Here is a 20,542-nt window from a genome sequence, read left to right on the forward strand (position 1 = left end):
GTCAGCGGCATTGTGGGAAATGGTGTTAGACATTGATCTGAGCAGCGCCCACAGCCTACAGAACCAGACGAGATGCTCGATATCTTGATCAAAGTGAGGCGTTCGGCCGTCCTGAGACACCAGAGGAGATCGGATGAATTCACAGATATTCAGTTGCGCTGCCGACCACGGCCTCGGAGAAACGTAGAGCGTATTGAGTTTCAGCTCCCCGTAGCACAGTTGAACAGTTTGGAATGCTAGGAGAGAAAGTCTTGCAGCTTCGTTTATAAGCGCCATAATTGTTACTGACAAGTGGTTCTCTTTTGATGCCGTTCACTAGGCCTCAGCAGGGTCACTGGCCGATGTATAAGTTGCTATATGAATTATTTAATGAGTTTCCACGTGCAGCCATGAATGTAATTGTGTTAAATGATCTGCTCAACTTCCTTGTCTGAATGTCACGCCAGCTTTGCTTTGATTCCACATCCTCATCCACAGCTGGGAGTTGGGAAGCCATTCTCATTGGCCAGTCAGGATTTTACCTATATTAGTTTAAAACAACAACGTACCTTTTATGGAGGTGTTCTCTCCTTAGAAATCTCTTTGCCGGAACAGAACCACGGTGACCAGAATGGGAAACTCAGTTGTGTGCATAGACGGATGATGACATGACGGGCCCCTGGGTACAGACACGTAAAGGGCCCCCACAGACACGTAAAGGGCCCCCCACCCATTTCATTTTTCGCCTTTTTGAATTTGCCCAATGAGACGGCATCCACACCCAATTTGAAGATAATTAGAGAAATCTCACAATAAAAGCAGCTTTACCAGCTGGGTTTTGACTCGAGGGACGAAGTGGGGAGGACTTGCTTTTTGGATTTCTCAACTATGGGCCCATATTTAATTTCAAACCTTTATTTATTGCATGGAGCACTCAGCCCATCTAATGTACTACAGATAAACACTCATTTAAATAGTATCATGATAGTTTCTTTCTTGTGACTTGTTATTGACATGAATGACTAAGCCCTTTGACTATGCCACAAGAAAGGCCCCCCTGAGCTCTTGGGCCCCTGGGCCTGGGCCCGGTAGACCCGTTCAGTAATATGTCTTTGGTTCTGTGATGATCTTAGTGTGACCTCTCTATGAGACCCAAGATTACAGTGACCATGCATATTTAGCAGATAAAGAATAAAATTGTCTGAGGTTGATTCATTGACACAGTCAGTCCTGTCTGCCTCAGTCTGATTGGTTGACATCCCCATTAGCGGGAACGATGGGAGGAGCTCTTGAGGCCTTGGCAACAAGAAGGTCTGATCAGATACTTCTAGAACACTTTAGTCATTCATTCATTTATCAAGCCTGTGGTCCATTTAATACTGATGAATGAATCTGGACTCGGGTAATTCCACTAAAGCTTCTGACACACACACACGCACACACACACACACACACACACACACAGCTCTCAAGCCTCAGTGACAGCAGGCTTTTTAATTGAGTCAGCAATTAAAAAGCGATTGATCATTGATTAGCCTGACATGGCGATGTATTTGTTGGTGTTCAATGAGCCAAACAGGCTTCTGGGAGGCCTGGTGATGGAAGAAAAGACCCCTGTTGCTGTTTGAACCTCTTAAGTAATGTCCCTCTGTCCTCATGTTGGTTAACTGTTTATCAACCTGATTGCTGTACTATACAGCTATATTGACCAGAGTAAGCTGGTCTCGATGCACAACGTTGTGCTTATTAACTTAGTCAGGTGCAGCAACTAGCCTAGCCTGGTGAGGGTCCTCTTGTAGTAAGTAGGCTGTCATACAGCCTGTACAGAATGAATCACTTATCAGCTTCATGCTGATTGACCATTCAATCTCCAGGGACTGAGACAGATAATCATTTCATACCAGAACGGATGAAGGTCTTCTTCTGTAGGAGATTGCTTCCATCTATATTGCACTGACACACACTCACACCGAGGTCTGGATCACACTAATGCATTTTGGGCTGAAAAACACCCCCGTTTGCGCCTAGCAATTACAATACCCTCGAAACAACCCTTGAACCTGGAGACCTTGGAATAGTGAAGAAATGGAGCTGTGTTCTAGTGTAATGGGAAGACCCAGGGGCTTTTTAAACATCTATAGGAATAGGCTATCTTCACTTCACATTATAACAATGAAACAGGTGATTTACGTTTTAAGTTGGAGTTATAGCAACCAAGGGTCTCTTTGTGGATACTGTAGTAAATATCAATTTACTTTGGATGATGCTTTCACAATGAAATAGCCACCTCAATAAAGGCTTTTTAACTTTTTGCCAGAAGAGAGACTTGGGCTTTTTTCTTCTTTGAACAATTGTGTTCCCGACCAAAGAGCTCCTCCATCACACCTGTCTCAACTTCCCAGCACTCCTGCCCTTTTCTTTCTGAATAATACTCTATATTCACTCATCTAATTCAGTCCAAATATTTCACTCTATTGTCCTTTATTGTCCTTTATTGTCACTATATTGTCCATCCTGTTTGAAGTCCTCCATCCATTCCCTCGCATTGTGCAGTAGCTCCCATGTTATATGACCAGACTTGAATATGACGAGACGTTACTATTTAAACCTTTCACATCACCATCAAGAGATGAATAGTATTACTATACTACTATTTCAACCTTTAACATCACCATCAAGGGATGAATAGTATTACTATACTACTATTTAAACCATCTAACATCACCATCAAGAGATGAATAGTATTACTATACTACTATTTAAACCATCTAACATCACCATCAAGAGATGAATAGTATTACTATACTACTATTTAAACCTTTCACACCACCATCAAGAGATGAATAGTATTACTATACTACTATTTAAACCTTTAACATCACCATCAAGAGATGAATAGTATTACTATACTACTATTTCAACCTTTAACATCACCATCAAGGGATGAATAGTATTACTATACTACTATTTAAACCTTTCACATCACCATCAAGAGATGAATAGTATTACTATACTACTATTTCAACCTTTAACATCACCATCAAGAGATGAATAGTATTACTATACTACTATTTAAACCTTTCACACCACCATCAAGAGATGAATAGTATTACTATACTACTATTTAAACCCTTTCCGCTCTTCTCACCTCACAGATAGCTGTATGAGCAAACATGATTTAGGATAGCTAATAGTCTTACAACAATGTCTGCTTTTGCAAAAGAACCCCTCACATGTTGACTGTCACATGTTGTTCATGTGTGAGTCAATGATCAAAAGTCAAAATAAGAATTGGATCATGGAGTTTGGATTACTGGAAAAAATGAAAAGAGGAAGTGTATGTTTGGAAGATCCGTGATGCCCAGTGAGTCATATGGTGGCCTGGGCTTGGCCTGGGCTTGGCCTGGGCTTGGCCTGGGCTATCTATGGCAGGCCTAGAGACTGCTGCACCACAGGACCAAGTTACATGAATGGATGGACTTCATTTTGTCCTCTTGGTAAAAGTGGATTGTGCTCTAAAAACATGAAAGAATCAAAGTAAAAATGAAGCAACACGAAGATGAGATGGTGGTTGGGACGAGGGAACTGTATAAATGAATGGCAATAACTGTCTGAATTCACAGAGTAGCCATTCATCTCTTATACATAAATACACAACACTTGCATGTTAGGACATTCTCATAAATGGGGGAACAGTAGGACATATTGCAGGAATGCACACCAGCCATGAACACCAACAGCCATGGAAATGTTTCTGTTGGTGACTGTTGGCGTTGGTTGGACGGTTGGACAGCTGCATTTTAAACTCCCCACATCCTAGACTAAGCTGCTAGCCAAGAAAAACATACCCTTGATGGCTGTAGCTCTAACTGGTAAATCACCTGTTTGATATGCTCTTTAATGCTGGTTTGATATGCGTTTTCGGGTATGTTAGTGTGATAAGAGATTTGAAATGAATCTCGTATAATCTCGCAGCTGATCGTAACGTTCCCCGTTCGAAAACGTAACCAGGCAAAAGCTTGTTAGTGAATCCAGGCCTGATACAGCTGCTGTCCAGACACAGAGGCCTCAGTGTCCAGGGTGGTCAGGACACGATCCTACAGTGTGAAAAGGTTCATTATCTAATAGCGATGAAACGGTTACCGGTTTCACGCTAAACCACTGTGAAAATTTACCGTTTCAAAATGAATTATCATTAAAACCGTGTTCGATTACCGTGCTTTGAATGACCAGGGTAAATACGCTACCATAGACATACAGTCCGACGTCATTCCCGGTTCCGACTTCAGAGGAAATGACACGCTTACGCACCCACATCCAAAAAGACCCAATACCTCACTGCTGCTCTTCCATGTTACATAGCAAAGGACATGATGCCCTTTCAACCGTTGAGAGGCCTGGCTTTCCCTGTTATTTGTGTTTTTTTAAATAAAAGTTGTTGAAATGATTCAAGACTGTCTATCAGTACTTTTTGAACATTTTCAGCATATAAAAAAAAAATACTGTGATAATACCGATAACTTCTGTAATTTTGGTCACTATAATCGTGGTATGAAATGTTAATAGCGTTCCATCCCTATGATCTAACCCAAACCCTGTTATTCCTTCAGCCGGTACCGGGTCTCTACTCCAGCCCTGCTAACCCTGCTGCATCTGTATTCAACAAACAGGAGGCCTTGGTGTGCTCGTCTCCACTCTCGTTAGAGTGGCTCTAAATCAGCTCGCTACTCTCCTCCTCTCTCCTCCCCTCTCCTCCTTTCTCCTCCCTCTCCTCCTCTCTCCTCCCTCTCCTCCCCCTCTCCTCCTCTCTCCTCCCTCTCCTCCTCTCTCCTCCTCTCTCCTCCCTCTCCACCTCTCTCCTCCCTCTCCCCCCTCTCCTCCTCTCTCCTCCCTCTCCCCCCTCTCCACCTCTCTCCACCTCTCTCCACCTCTCTCCACCTCTCTCCATCTCTCTCCTCCCTCTCCTCCCTCTCCTCCTCTCTCCTCTCCTCCCCTCTCCTCCCTCTCCTCCCTCTCCACCTCTCTCCACCTCTCTCCATCTCTCTCCTCCCTCTCCTCCCTCTCCTCCTCTCTCCTCTCCTCCCCTCTCCTCCCTCTCCCCCCTCTCCACCTCTCTCCACCTCTCTCCCCCCTCTCCCCCTCTCCACCTCTCTCCACCCCTCTCCTCCCTCTCCTCCCTCTCCTCCCTCTCCTCTCCTCCCCTCTCCTCCCTCTCCTCCCTCTCCCCCCTCTCCCCCTCTCCTCCTCTCTCCTCTCCTCTCCTCCCCTCTCCTCCCTCTCTCTCCTCCTCTCTTCCCCTCTCCTCCCTCTCCTCCTCTCTCCTCCCTATCCCCCCTCTTCCCCCTCTCCCGCCTCCCCCCCTCTCCCCCCTCTCCTCTCTCCTCCCTCTCATCACATCTAGTGGATGTCTCTGGCTCTGCTCCGTCTGTCCATTAGGACAAATCCATTATACGTTGGCTCTGTCCCCAGCGACGCAATGAGGAGACAAGTGATGCACGCGCGCGTGTGTGTGTGTGTGTGTGTGTGGGGTGTGTGTGTGTGTGTGTGTGTGTGTGGGTGGGTGGGTGTGGGTGTGTGTGTGTGTGGGTGTGTGTCATGGGAGATATTGTCTATGATAGGTGAGAATCCCTGTGAGAGAGTATGGAGGATAATGCTGCTTACAGCCTGTTTAAGTGAACCCCCCCTTGTGTGTGTGTGTGTGTGTGTGTGTGTGTGTGTGTGTGTGTGTGTGTGTGTGTGTGTGTGAGAGAGAGAGAGAGAGAGATCGAGTGTAATAGAGAATTTTTTTTCCGTTTTGTCGCCTTAACAAAGCACCTGAGGCCAGCAGCCATCACTCCCTCTCCCCCCCTCTCTCTCCTCTCTCCCTCTCCTTTCTCTCTCTCTCTCTCTCTCCCCCTCTCTCTCCTCTCTCCCTCTCCTTTCTCTCTCTCTCTCTCTCTCCCCCTCTCTCTCCTCTCTCTCTCTCTCCCTCTCCTCTCTCCTCTCTCTCTCTCTCCTCTCTCTCTCTCTCCCCCGCCCCCCTCTCTCTCTCTCTCTCTCACTCTCCCCCCGCCCCCCCCCTCTCTCTCTCCAGCGATTCTCCCATCACTCAGAATCAGTAATATCCTTATTAGATAATGACCTGTGTGTCACATGCTTAGGGAATCATTACTGTATGCCAGGGATTTACATACAAATGTCTCATTGCTAATATATATATATATAATGCCCACGCTGGTCTGGATCTCAATACCTTTTGGTGTGTTTTTCTGACCCGTCTTGTGAGTGTACGCACATGTGTGTGTGCTTTGAGTTTCTGTCCATTGATCCACAGTGCGTGTCCATACCCACACCCGTTCATTTGATGTGTCCGCTTGTACCTACCTGTCCCGTGATTGGCTACCAGTCTGAGTGACCCCCGTGGTTCTGCCCCGTGATTGGCTACCAGTCCGATTGACCCCCGTGGTTCTGTTCGTCCCTCAGAGATCCGAGCCCAGCTGGTGGAGCAGCAGAAATGTCTGGACCAGCAGACGGAGATGAGGGTCCAGCTGCTGCAGGACCTGCAGGACTTCTTCAGGAAGAAGTCGGAGATCGAGATGGAATATTCCAGAAACCTGGAGAAACTGGCCGAACGCTTCATGGCCAAAACGCGCAGCACCAAGGATCACCAGCAGTACAAGTAAGGCCTGCGTCCGTCTGTCGCTCCGGGATCTCCTCCCTCTCTTCGGCACCGTGGCCGTGTCCTTCCAGAACATTCTGAAAACGTGATCTGATTACTGCGGAACGTTCATGAGAGATCCATCTGAGAAAATGCATTTCAATGTGATTACAATGTTGATGAGATCTATCAATCTAGGCCTCATATTTACCGTCGGGGAAGGAATTAGGGGTGACACCCGTCGGGGAAGGAATTAGGGGTGACACGAAGGCTGCGGACCCCCAGCTGTATTTCTCATCATTAAACTGCTTCACTTCCGCTAATGTTATTATGTCAGGCTGCTCGTTTCTCCCATCTTCTCCTTCCTCTCCTGTCCTCGTGTGCATTTTGATACGAGCATTAATTATTGAAACGCAATATCTCATGAAGGCGGCCATTACGCGAAGGGCTGGAGCAATAAATATCTACTTTCCTGGTTTCCCTCCTCTCCCACCCTGGGGCGTGTGTGTGTGTTCCTGTGTGTGTGTGTGCGTGTGTGTGTGTGTGTGCGTGTGTTTGTTTGTTCCTGCGTGTGTGTGTTCCTGCGTGTGTGTGTGTTCCTGCGTGTGTGTTATCGGCTAATCCACGGTCAGACCTCCCTCTCTCCATCCTCCCTGTTTAAACCCAGCCTGTCCCTCACCATGCAACTTCTCAAGGGGAATTGTGGGAGTTGGGCGTTTCTGACAAAGGAAGACGTCGCCGATCGCGCCCATAATCCTTAACCGTAGATTCTGGGTTCTTTTAGAGTAATGAAACATGGATTGTGTTTCAAATTCAAATATCAGCGGTCTTCCACTGATGACCAGCAGTGCATACAAGACAGTAGGGCTGTCAAAAGTGCCAGGAAATTGAGTTCGAATATATTCGAATTTATTTATTAGGGTTCGAATAATATTCGAATATTATAGGTCCTACTATAAAAAATCTAAAAAATCTTTTTAAAAAAATTATATCATAATTCACAAAAATAAGATACTTATTGTTGGCGCAATATGGTGACGCTCCCTCTAAACTGGCCTGCGCGTTATTTTCCACAAAGGGGCAGTAGAATAGAGGACGTTGGTGAACTTACTAGTTTAACAGGCCTAGAGGCCTAAAAAGCCTACATATGGGGCCTCTCGTGTAGCCTATAAACATATTTTAGATCAACTGTGTGGACCAAAATGGTTGTGACTCTAATTCACTTGACTTAGCCTACCAACCATGCAATATCATTTTTAAAATGAGCCCTCTGCAGTTTATATAGCCAAATGCGCAAGTGAATAAAGCACTTTCTCGTGGATGTAATTTTCCAGTACTCGGCATTTATTAATCACACAATAATATGGAAATAATAAATAGGAAACCCCCGTTTATTTCTTAACACAAAAAGTATTCAAACGGCTACCCTAAAACATAAACCTAAACCATAAACCTAAATTACATTCTGTTTAGGTTTTTTTCTTCTTCTTTTATCATCCAATTGTATAGAACTCTTGAGAACAGAGAGGCATAGCCTTGTTTAGCCTAGGCTATATCACCACTAAACAATAGTGTCGTTGTTGGACTTATAACTAAATAAGCACTTTTAACTTAGCCTACATGTCAGTGTGTGGGTTGAGTAGCCAGCCTATGGTACTGATTAAAACAGCAAATAGGTGTCCATGTCCATTTGGAGCCGAAATTAGGCTATCACTGGAGGTTATTGGCAAGGATAACGACACGATCCACTTGCTCCGGGTCCAGGGCAGAACGTTTTTTGTTGACAATGTTTTCAGCGGAGGAAAACACCCGTTCTGATCTCACCGAAGTGCCAGGGATGACCAACTTCTGCCTCGCTAGCTGAGCAATGTTTGGGTACTTTAGTGAGCCTGTCGTTTTCCACCACAAGAGTGGATCCTGGTCGGCTCGTAGTGGTGTCTCGCTCTGGTAGCGTTTCATCTCTTCTTCTAAGAGGGTACTCGGCTGGGGGGCAGGTGCAACATTCTCCCTGTATGTCTCCCCGAAGAGGTCGCACATAGCGGACAGCGCAGTGAGTGGTGCTGGGTCAGCTGGCTCTCTCTCCGTCTCTTTCTCCGTCTCTGTCCCGGCTCGTGCGAGAGCAATCTCAGCCCGAATAGTACTATACACGTTCTCCTTCTCGTCATCACACAGATGCACTAGTTTGTGAAAGCGAGGATCAAGGTAGCTTGCTACATTTAAAAGCAGGACCGTTTCGCTCTCATCCTCCTTATTATACCGCTTTCCGAGATCTTCAGTCATTTTTTTCCTCATGTCTCGCACTGCCGGGAGTTCATCAGGGAGAGGTTTTCGTAGCTGTGACAGAAGGATGTGCTGCAATGGACTTTTCAATGAACTTTTCGTGCATGAACATGATTCGCTGCATACAATTTATATATAATATTAATTATTAATTATATTCGAATTCTCAAATTTAGGTTCGAACTTATTTTTTTTAAATAAATTCGAATATATTTCGAACTTCGAATTTTTTTTGACAGCCCTACAAGACAGAACCCTCAGCAGAACGCTAAGACCTGAAATGGCACATCATCAAAGACCAGACGTGAAAAAGAGCAACTCTTTCCAAATCGAACGAACCAGGATCCGACATCAGGCTGTTCCGTCAGGGATGGATGGGGCCCCTGACACCTCTGTCTCTCCAGGGATGGATGGGGCCCCTGACACCTCTCTGTCTCTCCAGGGATGGATGGGGCCTCTGACACCTCTCTGTCTCTCCAGGGATGGATGGGGCCTCTGACACCTCTCTGTCTCTCCAGGGATGGATGGGGCCCCTGACACCTCTCTGTCTCTCCAGGGATGGATGGGGCCCCTGACACCTCTCTGTCTCTCCAGGGATGGATGGGGCCCCTGACACCTCTCTGTCTCTCCAGGGGTGGATGGGGCCCCTGACACCTCTCTGTCTCTCCAGGGATGGATGGGGCCCCTGACACCTCTCTGTCTCTCCAGGGATGGATGGGGCCCCTGACACCTCTCTCTAGGGTCACTGGCTCTGTGGTGGAACACAGGCAGACTGGGCCTGCTGTGTGTGGGTCCAGTCTCTGTCCTCAGACTGTGATGCATGGTGATGCATGGCTGAGCCTGCTGTCGTCTGCTGTAGTCTGCTGTAGTCTGCTGTAGTCTGCTGTAGTCTACTGTCAATCAATCAATCAATCAATCAATCAATCAATCAAAGCTTTATTTGTATAGCGCATTTCATACCCAGAGGCAACACAATGCGCTTTACAGAGAACAAGGGAGGTGGGCATACGACCCAACCCTACATATTTCAGAGGGAAGCAAAAAAACAGTAATCACCCGGGGGCCAGATAAGTGAGCTGTAAAAGTTCTTCCCTGACCCCTCTCAACAAGGCGATGGAGCAAGCTCCTGGAGTATGTTTGTCTTCCGGCTAAGAACATTTATAAAGCAATGAATTACATTAAATTACATTTTCAGAGTAAGAGCTAAAAACATCATAGGAGCAAACACTGGTGTATGTCTGTGTGTGTGTGAGTGTGCCTTGGTCCAGGTAGAGGCAGGGGTTGGGGTAGGGAGGGGGTAGGAAAAGGATACGGACCCGGGTTAGGGTGAGGGGAAGGGGATCTGAGCCCAGGACTGGTGTATGTCTGTGTGTGTGTGAGTGTGCCTGGGTTCAGGTAGAGGCAGGGGTCGGGCTGTCGTCTGCTGTAGCCTGGTCTGCTGTAGTCTGGTCTGCTGTAGTCTGGTCTGCTGTAGTCTGGTCTGCTGTAGTCTACTGTAGTCTGGTCTGCTGTAGTCTGCTGTAGTCTGGTCTGCTGTAGTCTGGTCTGCTGTAGTCTAGTCTGCTGTAGTCTACTGTAGTCTGGTCTGCTGTAGTCTGGTCTGCTGTAGTCTAGTCTGCTGTAGTCTGGTCTGCTGTAGTCTGTTCTGCTGTAGTCTGGTCTGCTGTAGTCTAGTCTGCTGTAGTCTGGTCTGCTGTAGTCTACTGTAGTCTGGTCTGCTGTAGTCTGCTGTAGTCTGTTCTGCTGTAGTCTGGTCTGCTGTAGTCTGGTCTGCTGTAGTCTGGTCTGCTGTAGTCTGGTCTGCTGTAGTCTACTGTAGTCTGGTCTGCTGTAGTCTGCTGTAGTCTGTTCTGCTGTAGTCTGGTCTGCTGTAGTCTGGTCTGCTGTAGTCTGGTCTGCTGTAGTCTGGTGTAGTCTGGTCTGCTGTAGTCTGCTGTAGTCTGGTCTGCTGTAGTCTGGTCTGCTGTAGTCTGGTGTAGTCTGGTCTGCTGTAGTCTGCTGTAGTCTGGTCTGCTGTAGTCTGGTCTGCTGTAGTCTGCTGTAGTCTGGTCTGCTGTAGTCTGGTCTACTGTAGTCTGGTCTGCTGTAGTCTGGTCTACTGTAGTCTGGTCTGCTGTAGTCTGGTCTGCTGTAGTCTGCTGTAGTCTGCTGTAGTCTGGTCTGTTCTAGTCTGGTCTGCTGTAGTCTGGTCTACTGTAGTCTGGTCTGCTGTAGTCTGGTCTGCTGTAGTCTGCTGTAGTCTGTTCTAGTCTGGTCTGCTGTAGTCTGGTCTGCTGTAGTCTGGTCTGCTGTAGTCTGGTCTGCTGTAGTCTGGTCTGCAGTAGTCTGGTCTGTTGTAGTCTGGTCTGCTGTAGTCTGCTGTAGTCTGCTGTAGTCTGGTCTGCTGTAGTCTGTGGTCTGGTTAGTCTGTAGGGGACTGCCTCTGGAAAAGGCAAACATTAGCATTAGCAGAGTGTTTGAACTTGTGGTGGGACTCAAAATAAAAAGCAAGTTTGCCCTCAGTGTCTGCAAATAGACCTTGCTCTGCCTGCTAAATGCCGATGGTTCTAGCAGCTGTGTGAGTGTGTGTGTGCGTGTGCACGTGCTCGTGCGTGTGCTCGTGCGTGTGTGAGCGGGCGTGTGCGTGTGACGCGCACGTCGGAGAGGAGACTCCCTCGTGGCCTCCCTGCGGTTTCCATGGCGATACGGAGCGCGCTCAGTCCATTCACAGGATCAGCGTGTGTGGAGGTCTGAGGAGCGTGTTTCTGGCGCCCCGGCGCCGACCACGGCTCCGGACAGAGGGGCCTCTGTATCCCCCACATTCTCTAGCTTGTGTTCTTTGGGTTTGGCTTCGCCGGGCCGGGCCCTGCTGGGGCCAGACGGCCGTGTGTGTGTGAAGAGCTGAAGGAGCATGGAAACCAAGACTGAGCTCACGGGGGGATTATTAGCTGGTATTTCCTCCCCGGAGAGAGACCACGGAGGGGCGGGCGGCTGTTACCGGGCGGATTCCAACAGCTGGCCAGCCTGACAGGGCTGATCAAGAACATGGATTCTTTCAGTTATCTGGACTCCTGGAAGGTGTGTGTGTGTGTGTGTGTGTGTGTGTGTGTTGGCCTTGTCGCGTTCCAGCAGGAAGCCTCGCCCTGGCCGTGATACCCTGCCCCCCTACCCCCCCCCCCCCCCACACACACACACACACTGCACAGAGAAAACAATCTCCAGGGGTCCGTTCCACCGTCGCTCCAGGATTGCGTAATCAGCCGTAGGGGGTGGCGGCGGTGTTCACCTCCTCGCCGTCCAATCGGACGCCCAGACGGATGAAGGCAGTCAGCGGCAGGGAGCTGGGAGGAGGACCGCGGCACCGCCGTCACACCGCTGTGTCACCAGCATGCACCCGGCTGCACCGAGGACACGCTGACCCCAGCCCCGTGTTAGGACACGCTACACGCTGACCCCTGACCCCAGCCCCGTGTTAGGACACGCTACACGCTGACCCCTGACCCCAGCCCCGTGTTAGGACACGCTACACGCTGACCCCTGACCCCAGCCCCGTGTTAGGACACGCTACACGCTGACCCCTGACCCCAGCCCCGTGTTAGGACACGCTACACGCTGACCCCTGACCTCAGCCCCGTGTTAGGGGCGCACCCCTGACAGGAAGACGCTTAAAGCCCGGGCCGGATCACGGTTCTGCTCATGGTTCTGCTCACGGTTCTGCTCTGCCTGCCTCTCAGACGAACCTTCAGGCTCGGGCTGGCGCTGTCAGAATCACCGTCGTCCCCGGCGATGAGCTGCTCTGACTGGAGACGCTGCTGGGTCTTAATGACTGACTACCCTTCACCATAGGGGTCCATACACTAGCCATTCATTCTCATTACCATGTATATATATATATATATAATGCTTTGCAGCGGGCTGTATCTGGAGCTCTTTATTAAAGATGCTCAGACAGATATGGGCGGGTTCAGACCATATTCTGCTCCTTTATTATTTCCTTCAGCGTGTGATTAGTGTAGCTCCCACATTCATTTAACAATGCCTCAAATCGCTGGTAGAAAATGGATCAATGACCGGCTCCAGGTTATTAAGTCTTCTAATCTGCTTCATCTCGGCCCGGATGTGCATCTGATTAACGCTCGTTAAATTAGACTGTGTCCTTGCTGCAGGGTAACCGAGGGGACGGCCTATCACAGCCCATCACAGCGCATCACAGCCTAATACAGTCCATCACAGCCCATCACAGTCCATCACAGTCCATCACAGTCCATCACAGCCCATCACAGTCCATCACAGCCCATCACAGTCCATCACAGCCCATCACAGTCCATCACAGCCCATCACAGCCCATCACAGTCCATCACAGTCCATCACAGCCTAATACAGCCCATCACAGTCCATCACAGTCCATCACAGTCCATCACAGTCCATCACAGCCCATCACAGCGCATCACAGCCTAATACAGTCCATCACAGTCCATCACAGCCCATCACAGTCCATCACAGTCCATCACAGCCCATCACAGCCCATCACAGCCCATCACAGCCCATCACAGTCCATCACAGTCCATCACAGCCCATCACAGTCCATCACAGTCCATCACAGTCCATCACAGCCCATCACAGCGCATCACAGCCTAATACAGTCCATCACAGCGCATCACAGCCTAATACAGTCCATCACAGTCCATCACAGCCCATCACAGCCCATCACAGCCCATCACAGCCCATCACAGCCCATCACAGTCCATCACAGCGCATCACAGCCTAATACAGCCCATCACAGCCCATCACAGCCCATCACAGCCCATCACAGCCCGGCCACCACGTCTGCTTCTCCTCAGGAAACTACATAGACTGTTGCTGTTCTCCCTGGGATGGTCAGTCAGCCGGCCAGACAGCCGGTCAGTCAGACAGCCAGTCAGTCAGCCAGTCAGTCAGCCAGTCAGTCAGCCAGTCAGTGAGTCAGTCAGCCAATCAGCAGTCAGTGAGTCTGTGAACCAGCCAGTCAGCTCCTGCTCTGTAACTGGAACTGTTTGCAGAACGAACATAAAGTGTTAAGTGTTTGTTCAGGGAGGGAGACGGGTACAGGAGAAAAAAAAGAAAACGAGGAGAGGGAGAACTTTATCACAGCCAAAGCCTCCATGTTCTCCATTCTAGAACATTCTGACAGATCTCTCTGTGGTAGCACGCCGTGGTCGTCCATGTAGAGCATCTCTGATCTGAGCTGGTATGCTAGCTGCTGCTATCGTTTCAACGTTTTACTGACGTCAACTCCAACATGTGGAATGCAAACAGTCTGATGTGAACATGTCCACTTTCTAAATGAGATCCCCCCAACCGCTAGGCAGACGCACCAACAGGAAATGAGTGGACCCTTCGTCTCCGCCGCGGTAGTTAGCGTGCCGCTACCTGTTTGGGCCCCTCGCTAGTCAGGCTGCCCTAGTTCCTGCGCGGGGAGGAAATGATGACAGAGGGCATTTCCGGCTATTATGTCAACTAGCAGACTCCCAGGGGTCACTTTGCCGCCAATGGCCCGTGTCGGACACACACCACCTCCCCCCAACCACCCCCCCCCCCCTCCCTCCTCCCCCTCCCCCCCCCTGTGCGACCCGCTGTAGAGAGCATTGATTTATCGGAGGACCCGTGCGCGTCCGCTCTTTCCACCCAACACTGCGGCTGTCGGCCGCCCCTCTCTCCCCCGTAACCTCCGCCGTTCGTTATTGTAAAGTTCCTGCGTCGCGGCGGCGGCTAACTGAGCCTCCGTGGAACAATTGGGCGTCCGTGGTTGTTTTTCACCCTCTGCGCTGCCTGCGTTTGCGAGAGCCGCTCGTGGTGCGTTGGGTCGCGGCTGTGTGTGGTGTTGGGCTGTGTGTGGTGTTCTGGGTAAATCTGGGTCGGTCCATAGTCACCCCGGGCCCTGCTGGGGCCCTCAGAGGTGGGGTCAGAGGGGGGGGAGACGGGTGGGGTCAGAGGGGGGGGGAGACGGGTGGGGTCAGAGGGGAGGGAGACGGGTCGCGTCAGAGAGAGAACAACCAGAACCGGGTCTACAGAGAGGGTCCGTCACGCACACACGCACATGCACACGCAAACACATTCATCACGCACATACACACGCACACACACGCACACACACACACACATTCATCACGCACACATACATACACTCGCACATACACATGCACACACACGCACACACACAAACACATTCATCACGCACACATACATACACTCGCACATACATGCGCACACACACACAAACACATTCATCACGCACACATACATACACTCGCACATACATGCGCACACACACACACACACACAAACACATTCATCACGCACACATACATACACTCGCACATACACACACACACACAAACACATTCATCACGCACACATACATACACTCGCACACACACGCACACACACACACACAAACACATTCATCACGCACACATACATACACTCGCACATACATGCACACACACACACACACAAACACATTCATCACGCACACATACATACACTCGCACATACATGCACACACACACACACACAAACACATTAATCACGCACACATACATACACTCGCGTACACACACGCACACGCACCCACACACACACACAAACACAAACACATTCATCACGCACACATACATACACTCGCGTACACACACGCACATACACGCACACACATACACACACACAAACACATTCATCACGCACACATACATACACTCGCACATACATGCACACACACACACACACACACAAACACATTCATCACGCACACATACATACACTCGCGCACACGCACGCACTCACGCACACATACACACCCACCACACACACACACACAAACACATTCATCACACACACATACATACACTCGCACACACACGCACGCACGCACGCATGCACACGCACACACACACACCCACCACACACAGTGACACAGAGTAATGAGAGAAGCTCACTCAACTGGTGCATGATGAAAGAGAGAGTTTACAGTAATGGCCGTCTGACCGCGTGCGTTTGTGTGTGACGCTGACCAGCAATGCTGCCATATTTCCAACTGCCATAACTGTTAGCGTTATTCCAGCTCCCCCGTTTGCTCCGGCCTGTACATGTGGAAGCCATGCCTCTTAGCTTTTAGCTTAATTGGATTATTCATTTCTTTCCCATAGTCTTTGAGAAATGTCTTGTTTTGTGTGTGGCGCTCGGGATGTTTTTCATTTGGTCTGCTCTTGTCACACGCACTTTGTTTCCTGTTATTGAATCGCAGCAGAGAGGGGGAACCGAGAGGGTTCTAGCTGCGTTGCTCTTTTGCACTTTTCGTCAAAAACAGAACATGCCCAGGCAGCGGTTCTCCGTGTGGTTCAGGGTCGACTCTCTGGACAGGGACCCGGTTTCACCTGCCGTGTTGACAAGCGCTGCCTGTCTGGACCGACCCGCCCTCAGAGAGGGGGGCAGAGGAGAGCATCCATACGGTTCCTGTCAGGCTGACCCCTGACCCCGGGGCCCCTGGCACCACAGCCGGACCCGGAGCCAGGCCAAAAACCCTGGCTCCGCCTGTCATGCTGGCCACGAACCTGGCTCTACGCTGACCTCTGACCCCTCCCTCTGGAGCTCCACAGCGAGGAGTGTTTCAGATTAAGCGGAGGAAGTCGGTCTGGTGGCTGCAGCAGATCAGGGCCCCAACACTCCCTGACCCGAACCACACTATCTCTCTCTCTTTCTTTTTCTCTCTCTTTCTCTGACTCTCTCTCTCTCTCTCTGTCTCTCTCTTTCTCTCTCTCTCTGTCTCTTTCTCTCTCTCTCTCTCTATCTCTCTCTCTCTCTGTCTCTCTCTCTCTCTCTCTCTGTCTCTTTCTCTCTCCCTTCCTCCTTTACCCCACCCTCTCTCTCTCTCTTTAAATTTAACTGTGTCATGCCATGATAGATTAAAAGGGAACTTCAGTTTTTAGAAAGTTTACTTTGCGTCAGGCTCTTTCCTGGTTATTAGAAGTCGGTCTTTGCCCCAGAAATGTTGTTGATTAGTCTTTCAAGCTGAGCTCTCTTCTCTCCCAGACTCACTGCGCTGCACACACACACACACACACACACACACACACACACACACACACACACACACACACAGTACTGGAAAGAGGACAGTCATGAACAATATATAGGGCACGTATCACCAGGGGATGTACCTCTAATACCGTAGTGAAGAAGCCTGATCCACTTTAGGAAGTCTCCCAACTTCCTGTGAGGTGAGGAGAGTTGGGGCGGACAGGAGTGGCAGCAGGCGCAGGCCTTGATCTCACAACCCAGATGGCAAACACAACCTTCAGAGAGGACACACACACACACACACACACACTGTACACTCACATGTAAACACACACACACACACACCAGGGCTGCGTTCAAATTCAGCTAACACAGGCGAACGTTCGTCGCAAACATGTTTTCTCCAAACGGTCACATTTGAACATCTTTTAATGAACGTTCCAAATAGTTCGCATAAACGCAACATCCTACCTAGGCCGGATTTGAAGGCTGCTACGTCACAGCGGGGCGACAAGTGCTGTCCCAATTCATTCAGCCTACGAAGAGTCCTCCGAATGCAGCCCACAAATGCGGCCTACATTTGACCAATTTGAAGGATACAACTGATGGATCCTTCGCGGCCTCCCTCCCAGAATGCGTTTCGGTCCGGATGAATTCCTGTACCAACCGCCATTGCTCGGATTTTAAAATGTTTTTAAACCGCTTTGATGTTAATATTATTACGTTTTAATAAAATGTCATGCCTGATAGTACCACCATAGAATATGTGCCTGTATCTACGAGTTTAGATAGACGATTTAGATAGCCATTTTCTGTGGTGTTTCCATAACAACAGGACAGGTCGCGCAAAGGTCCCTCAGGACAGGTCTCGCTACCGGCACGCGCCGCGCTTGGCACGCGCTTGGGGCTACCTAGGCAACAAAATGACAAGTTGGGAATCCTCCGTAGGCTAGACCGTCCCATTTCACGAAACATTTATATCCGGCCTACCTGGCCTGAAGGACGCGACCTACGTAGACCGCGTAGACTGCGACCTAGGTAGTATGCAACCCTTGAATTGGGACAGACCCTACCTCTCCAGACTGTTAGCTTCTGTTAGCAAACGTTAGAATTTGAACGCACACCAGACTTCCTAGTCTAACCTGTCTAAATGGGTTTCACAGTTTGCTGCTGTTGCTCTGAACTGCTCCTGTCTGTTTGTTACGGGTTGTTTTGAGTGTGCGTGCTCTCTGTCAACACACACACAGCCCTCTGCACACACACACACACACACACACACACACACACACACACACACGTGCGCAAACACACGTCAACGTCCACTTGACCCAGCCTCCCGTCTCCCTTCCTAGGAAAGACCAGAACCTGTTGTCTCCGGTCAACTGCTGGTACCTGCTCCTGAACCAGGTGAGGAGGGAGAGCAAGGACCACGCCACGCTCAGCGACATCTACCTCAACAACGTCATCATGAGGTTCATGCAGATCAGCGAGGACTCCACGCGGCTGCTCAAGAAGGTGAGGCGCTCTCTCTCTCTCTCTCCGTAGCCCTTTCAACCCGCAGGCTTCGACGCTTAGCGTAGCCTAGCTGATCCTTAGCATAGCCTAGCTGATCCTTAGCATAGCCTAGCTTACCCTTAGCATAGCCTAGCTGATCCTTAGCATAGCCTAGCTGATCCTTAGCATAGCCTAGCTGATCCTTAGCATAGCCTAGCTTACCCTTAGCATAGCCTAGCTGATCCTTAGCATAGCCTAGCTGATCCTTAGCGTAGCCTAGCTGATCCTTAGCGTAGCCTAGCTGATCCTTAGCGTAGCCTAGCTGATCCTTAGCGTAGCCTAGCTGATCCTTAGCGTAGCCTAGCTGATCCTTAGCGTAGCCTAGCTGATCCTTAGCGTAGCCTAGCTGATCCTTAGCATAGCCTAGCTGATCCTTAGCGTAGCCTAGCTGATCCTTAGCATAGCCTAGCTTACCCTTAGCGTAGCCTAGCTGATCCTTAGCATAGCCTAGCTGATCCTTAGCGTAGCCTAGCTGATCCTTAGCGTAGCCTAGCTGATCCTTAGCATAGCCTAGCTGATCCTTAGTGTAGCCTAGCTGATCCTTAGCATAGCCTAGCTGATCCTTAGTATAGCCTAGCTGATCCTTAGTATAGCCTAGCTGATCCTTAGCATAGCCTAGCTGATCCTTAGTGTAGCCTAGCTGATCCTTAGCATAGCCTAGCTGATCCTTAGTATAGCCTAGCTGATCCTTAGCGTAGCCTAGCTGATCCTTAGCGTATCCTAGCCGAGCTCGGTTCACAGATCTCGACCCCGCCGCCCCACCCCCAAAGCAGCCCCCGCCGCCCCCCCCCCCCCCCCTCACCTCAGCCACAGAAACCGCCCCGCCCTAGCTGAGGGCCGAGCTCCTGGCCTCAGAAGTCACGTGCGCCGACCGCAGGCCTAAATGACAAAGCGGGCCATCTGCTGTGGAGAAGGGGGCCCCGGTATCGGCTCACGTCTCCTCTGCAGACTGGACTGAGGTCCCTCTGTTCAGACCGCCGCTATGCTAATGGCGCTGCTTTCATGTGGTCAACCGGTGGAGCGGTCTGCAGCCCGGGAGCGCGGGCAGGAAGTCGTAGTAGCTGTCACCGGCGTTCTGATGTACTAGCTAATGAGGCCAGATGTGGAAGAGAATGACTACTCTGATGTTAAACGTACGTACGCACGCATACACGCGTGCCTGGACACACACACACACACACACACACACACACACACACATCCCTGCCACTTTGATGGTTCTAATTATAGACCTACCCCTGCATGTTTATTATTAGGTACTGAAATATTTTATTGTTATTGGATTTATTTATTTCATATAGGGATCCCCATTAGATCCTGCCACTGAAGCAACCTCTCCTCTTAATGATGCTCACCTGAAATGCAATGATCAGAATATAGAAGTTCTTCCCTCAGAGTTCATATGTCAACATTCCAATGTTCCGCTGAAAAAAGAGAAGAATCCTCACTCACACCAATTACAGTGGATGGTTTGGCCTTGAACAGGCCGTGGCTTGCAGTACTCAGTGCTAGTCAGGTCCTCTGTGTGTGTGTGCGTGCGCGTGTGTGTGTGTGTGTGTGTGTGTGTTTGACGTCCCCTCAGGCTCCCAGTGACATTTCCTTCACAGGGGCTTCATGCTGCGTCTTGGTGGGGGGCCGTGGTTCACAGAGGACCCCCGTCCCCCTCCTAATTAGAACCTCCGTGAGTCTTTGATCTCAGCTGAGGTCAGGTAAACAACAGGTGCGTCCCAGGTAGGACAGGATAGATCACTCTCAGCCCACAGTACACAGCTGCATCACCACCAGAGTCCTGCGCCTCGTCACCGTGACACCACCTCTCAGATCAGAGCTCCGCCTCCAGGCTTAGGAGGAGCTCAGAGGAAAGTTAGCGTAGCCTAGCAGGCTAGCCTGCTGTAGCCTAGGAGGCTATCCTGCTGTAGCCTAGGAGGCTATCCTGCTGTAGCCTAGCATGCTATCCTGCTGTAGCCTAGGAGGCTATCCTGCTGTAGCCTAGGAGGCTATCCTGCTGTAGCCTAGGAGGCTATCCTGCTGTAGCCTAGGAGGCTATCCTGCTGTAGC

General features: G+C 49.9%; 1 protein-coding gene across 1 annotated transcript in view; it reads left to right on the forward strand.

Moving 5' to 3' along the window:
- Positions 1-6,445: 6,445 nt before the first annotated feature.
- The window catches only part of LOC311328229 (SLIT-ROBO Rho GTPase-activating protein 1-like), a gene marked incomplete at its 3' end in the record, with an annotated part of 42,515 nt that continues 28,418 nt past the window's right edge, over positions 6,446-20,542 (forward strand). The window contains exons 1-2 of the mRNA XM_084462227.1: positions 6,446-6,637; positions 18,283-18,445. Coding sequence (XP_084318353.1) covers positions 6,495-6,637; positions 18,283-18,445 — 306 coding nt within the window. The remainder of the gene's footprint in view (positions 6,638-18,282; positions 18,446-20,542) is intronic.

This window comes from Borostomias antarcticus (genome assembly GCF_949987555.1).
Source record: "Borostomias antarcticus genome assembly, contig: scaffold_353, whole genome shotgun sequence".
Classification (NCBI taxonomy): domain Eukaryota; kingdom Metazoa; phylum Chordata; class Actinopteri; order Stomiiformes; family Stomiidae; genus Borostomias; species Borostomias antarcticus.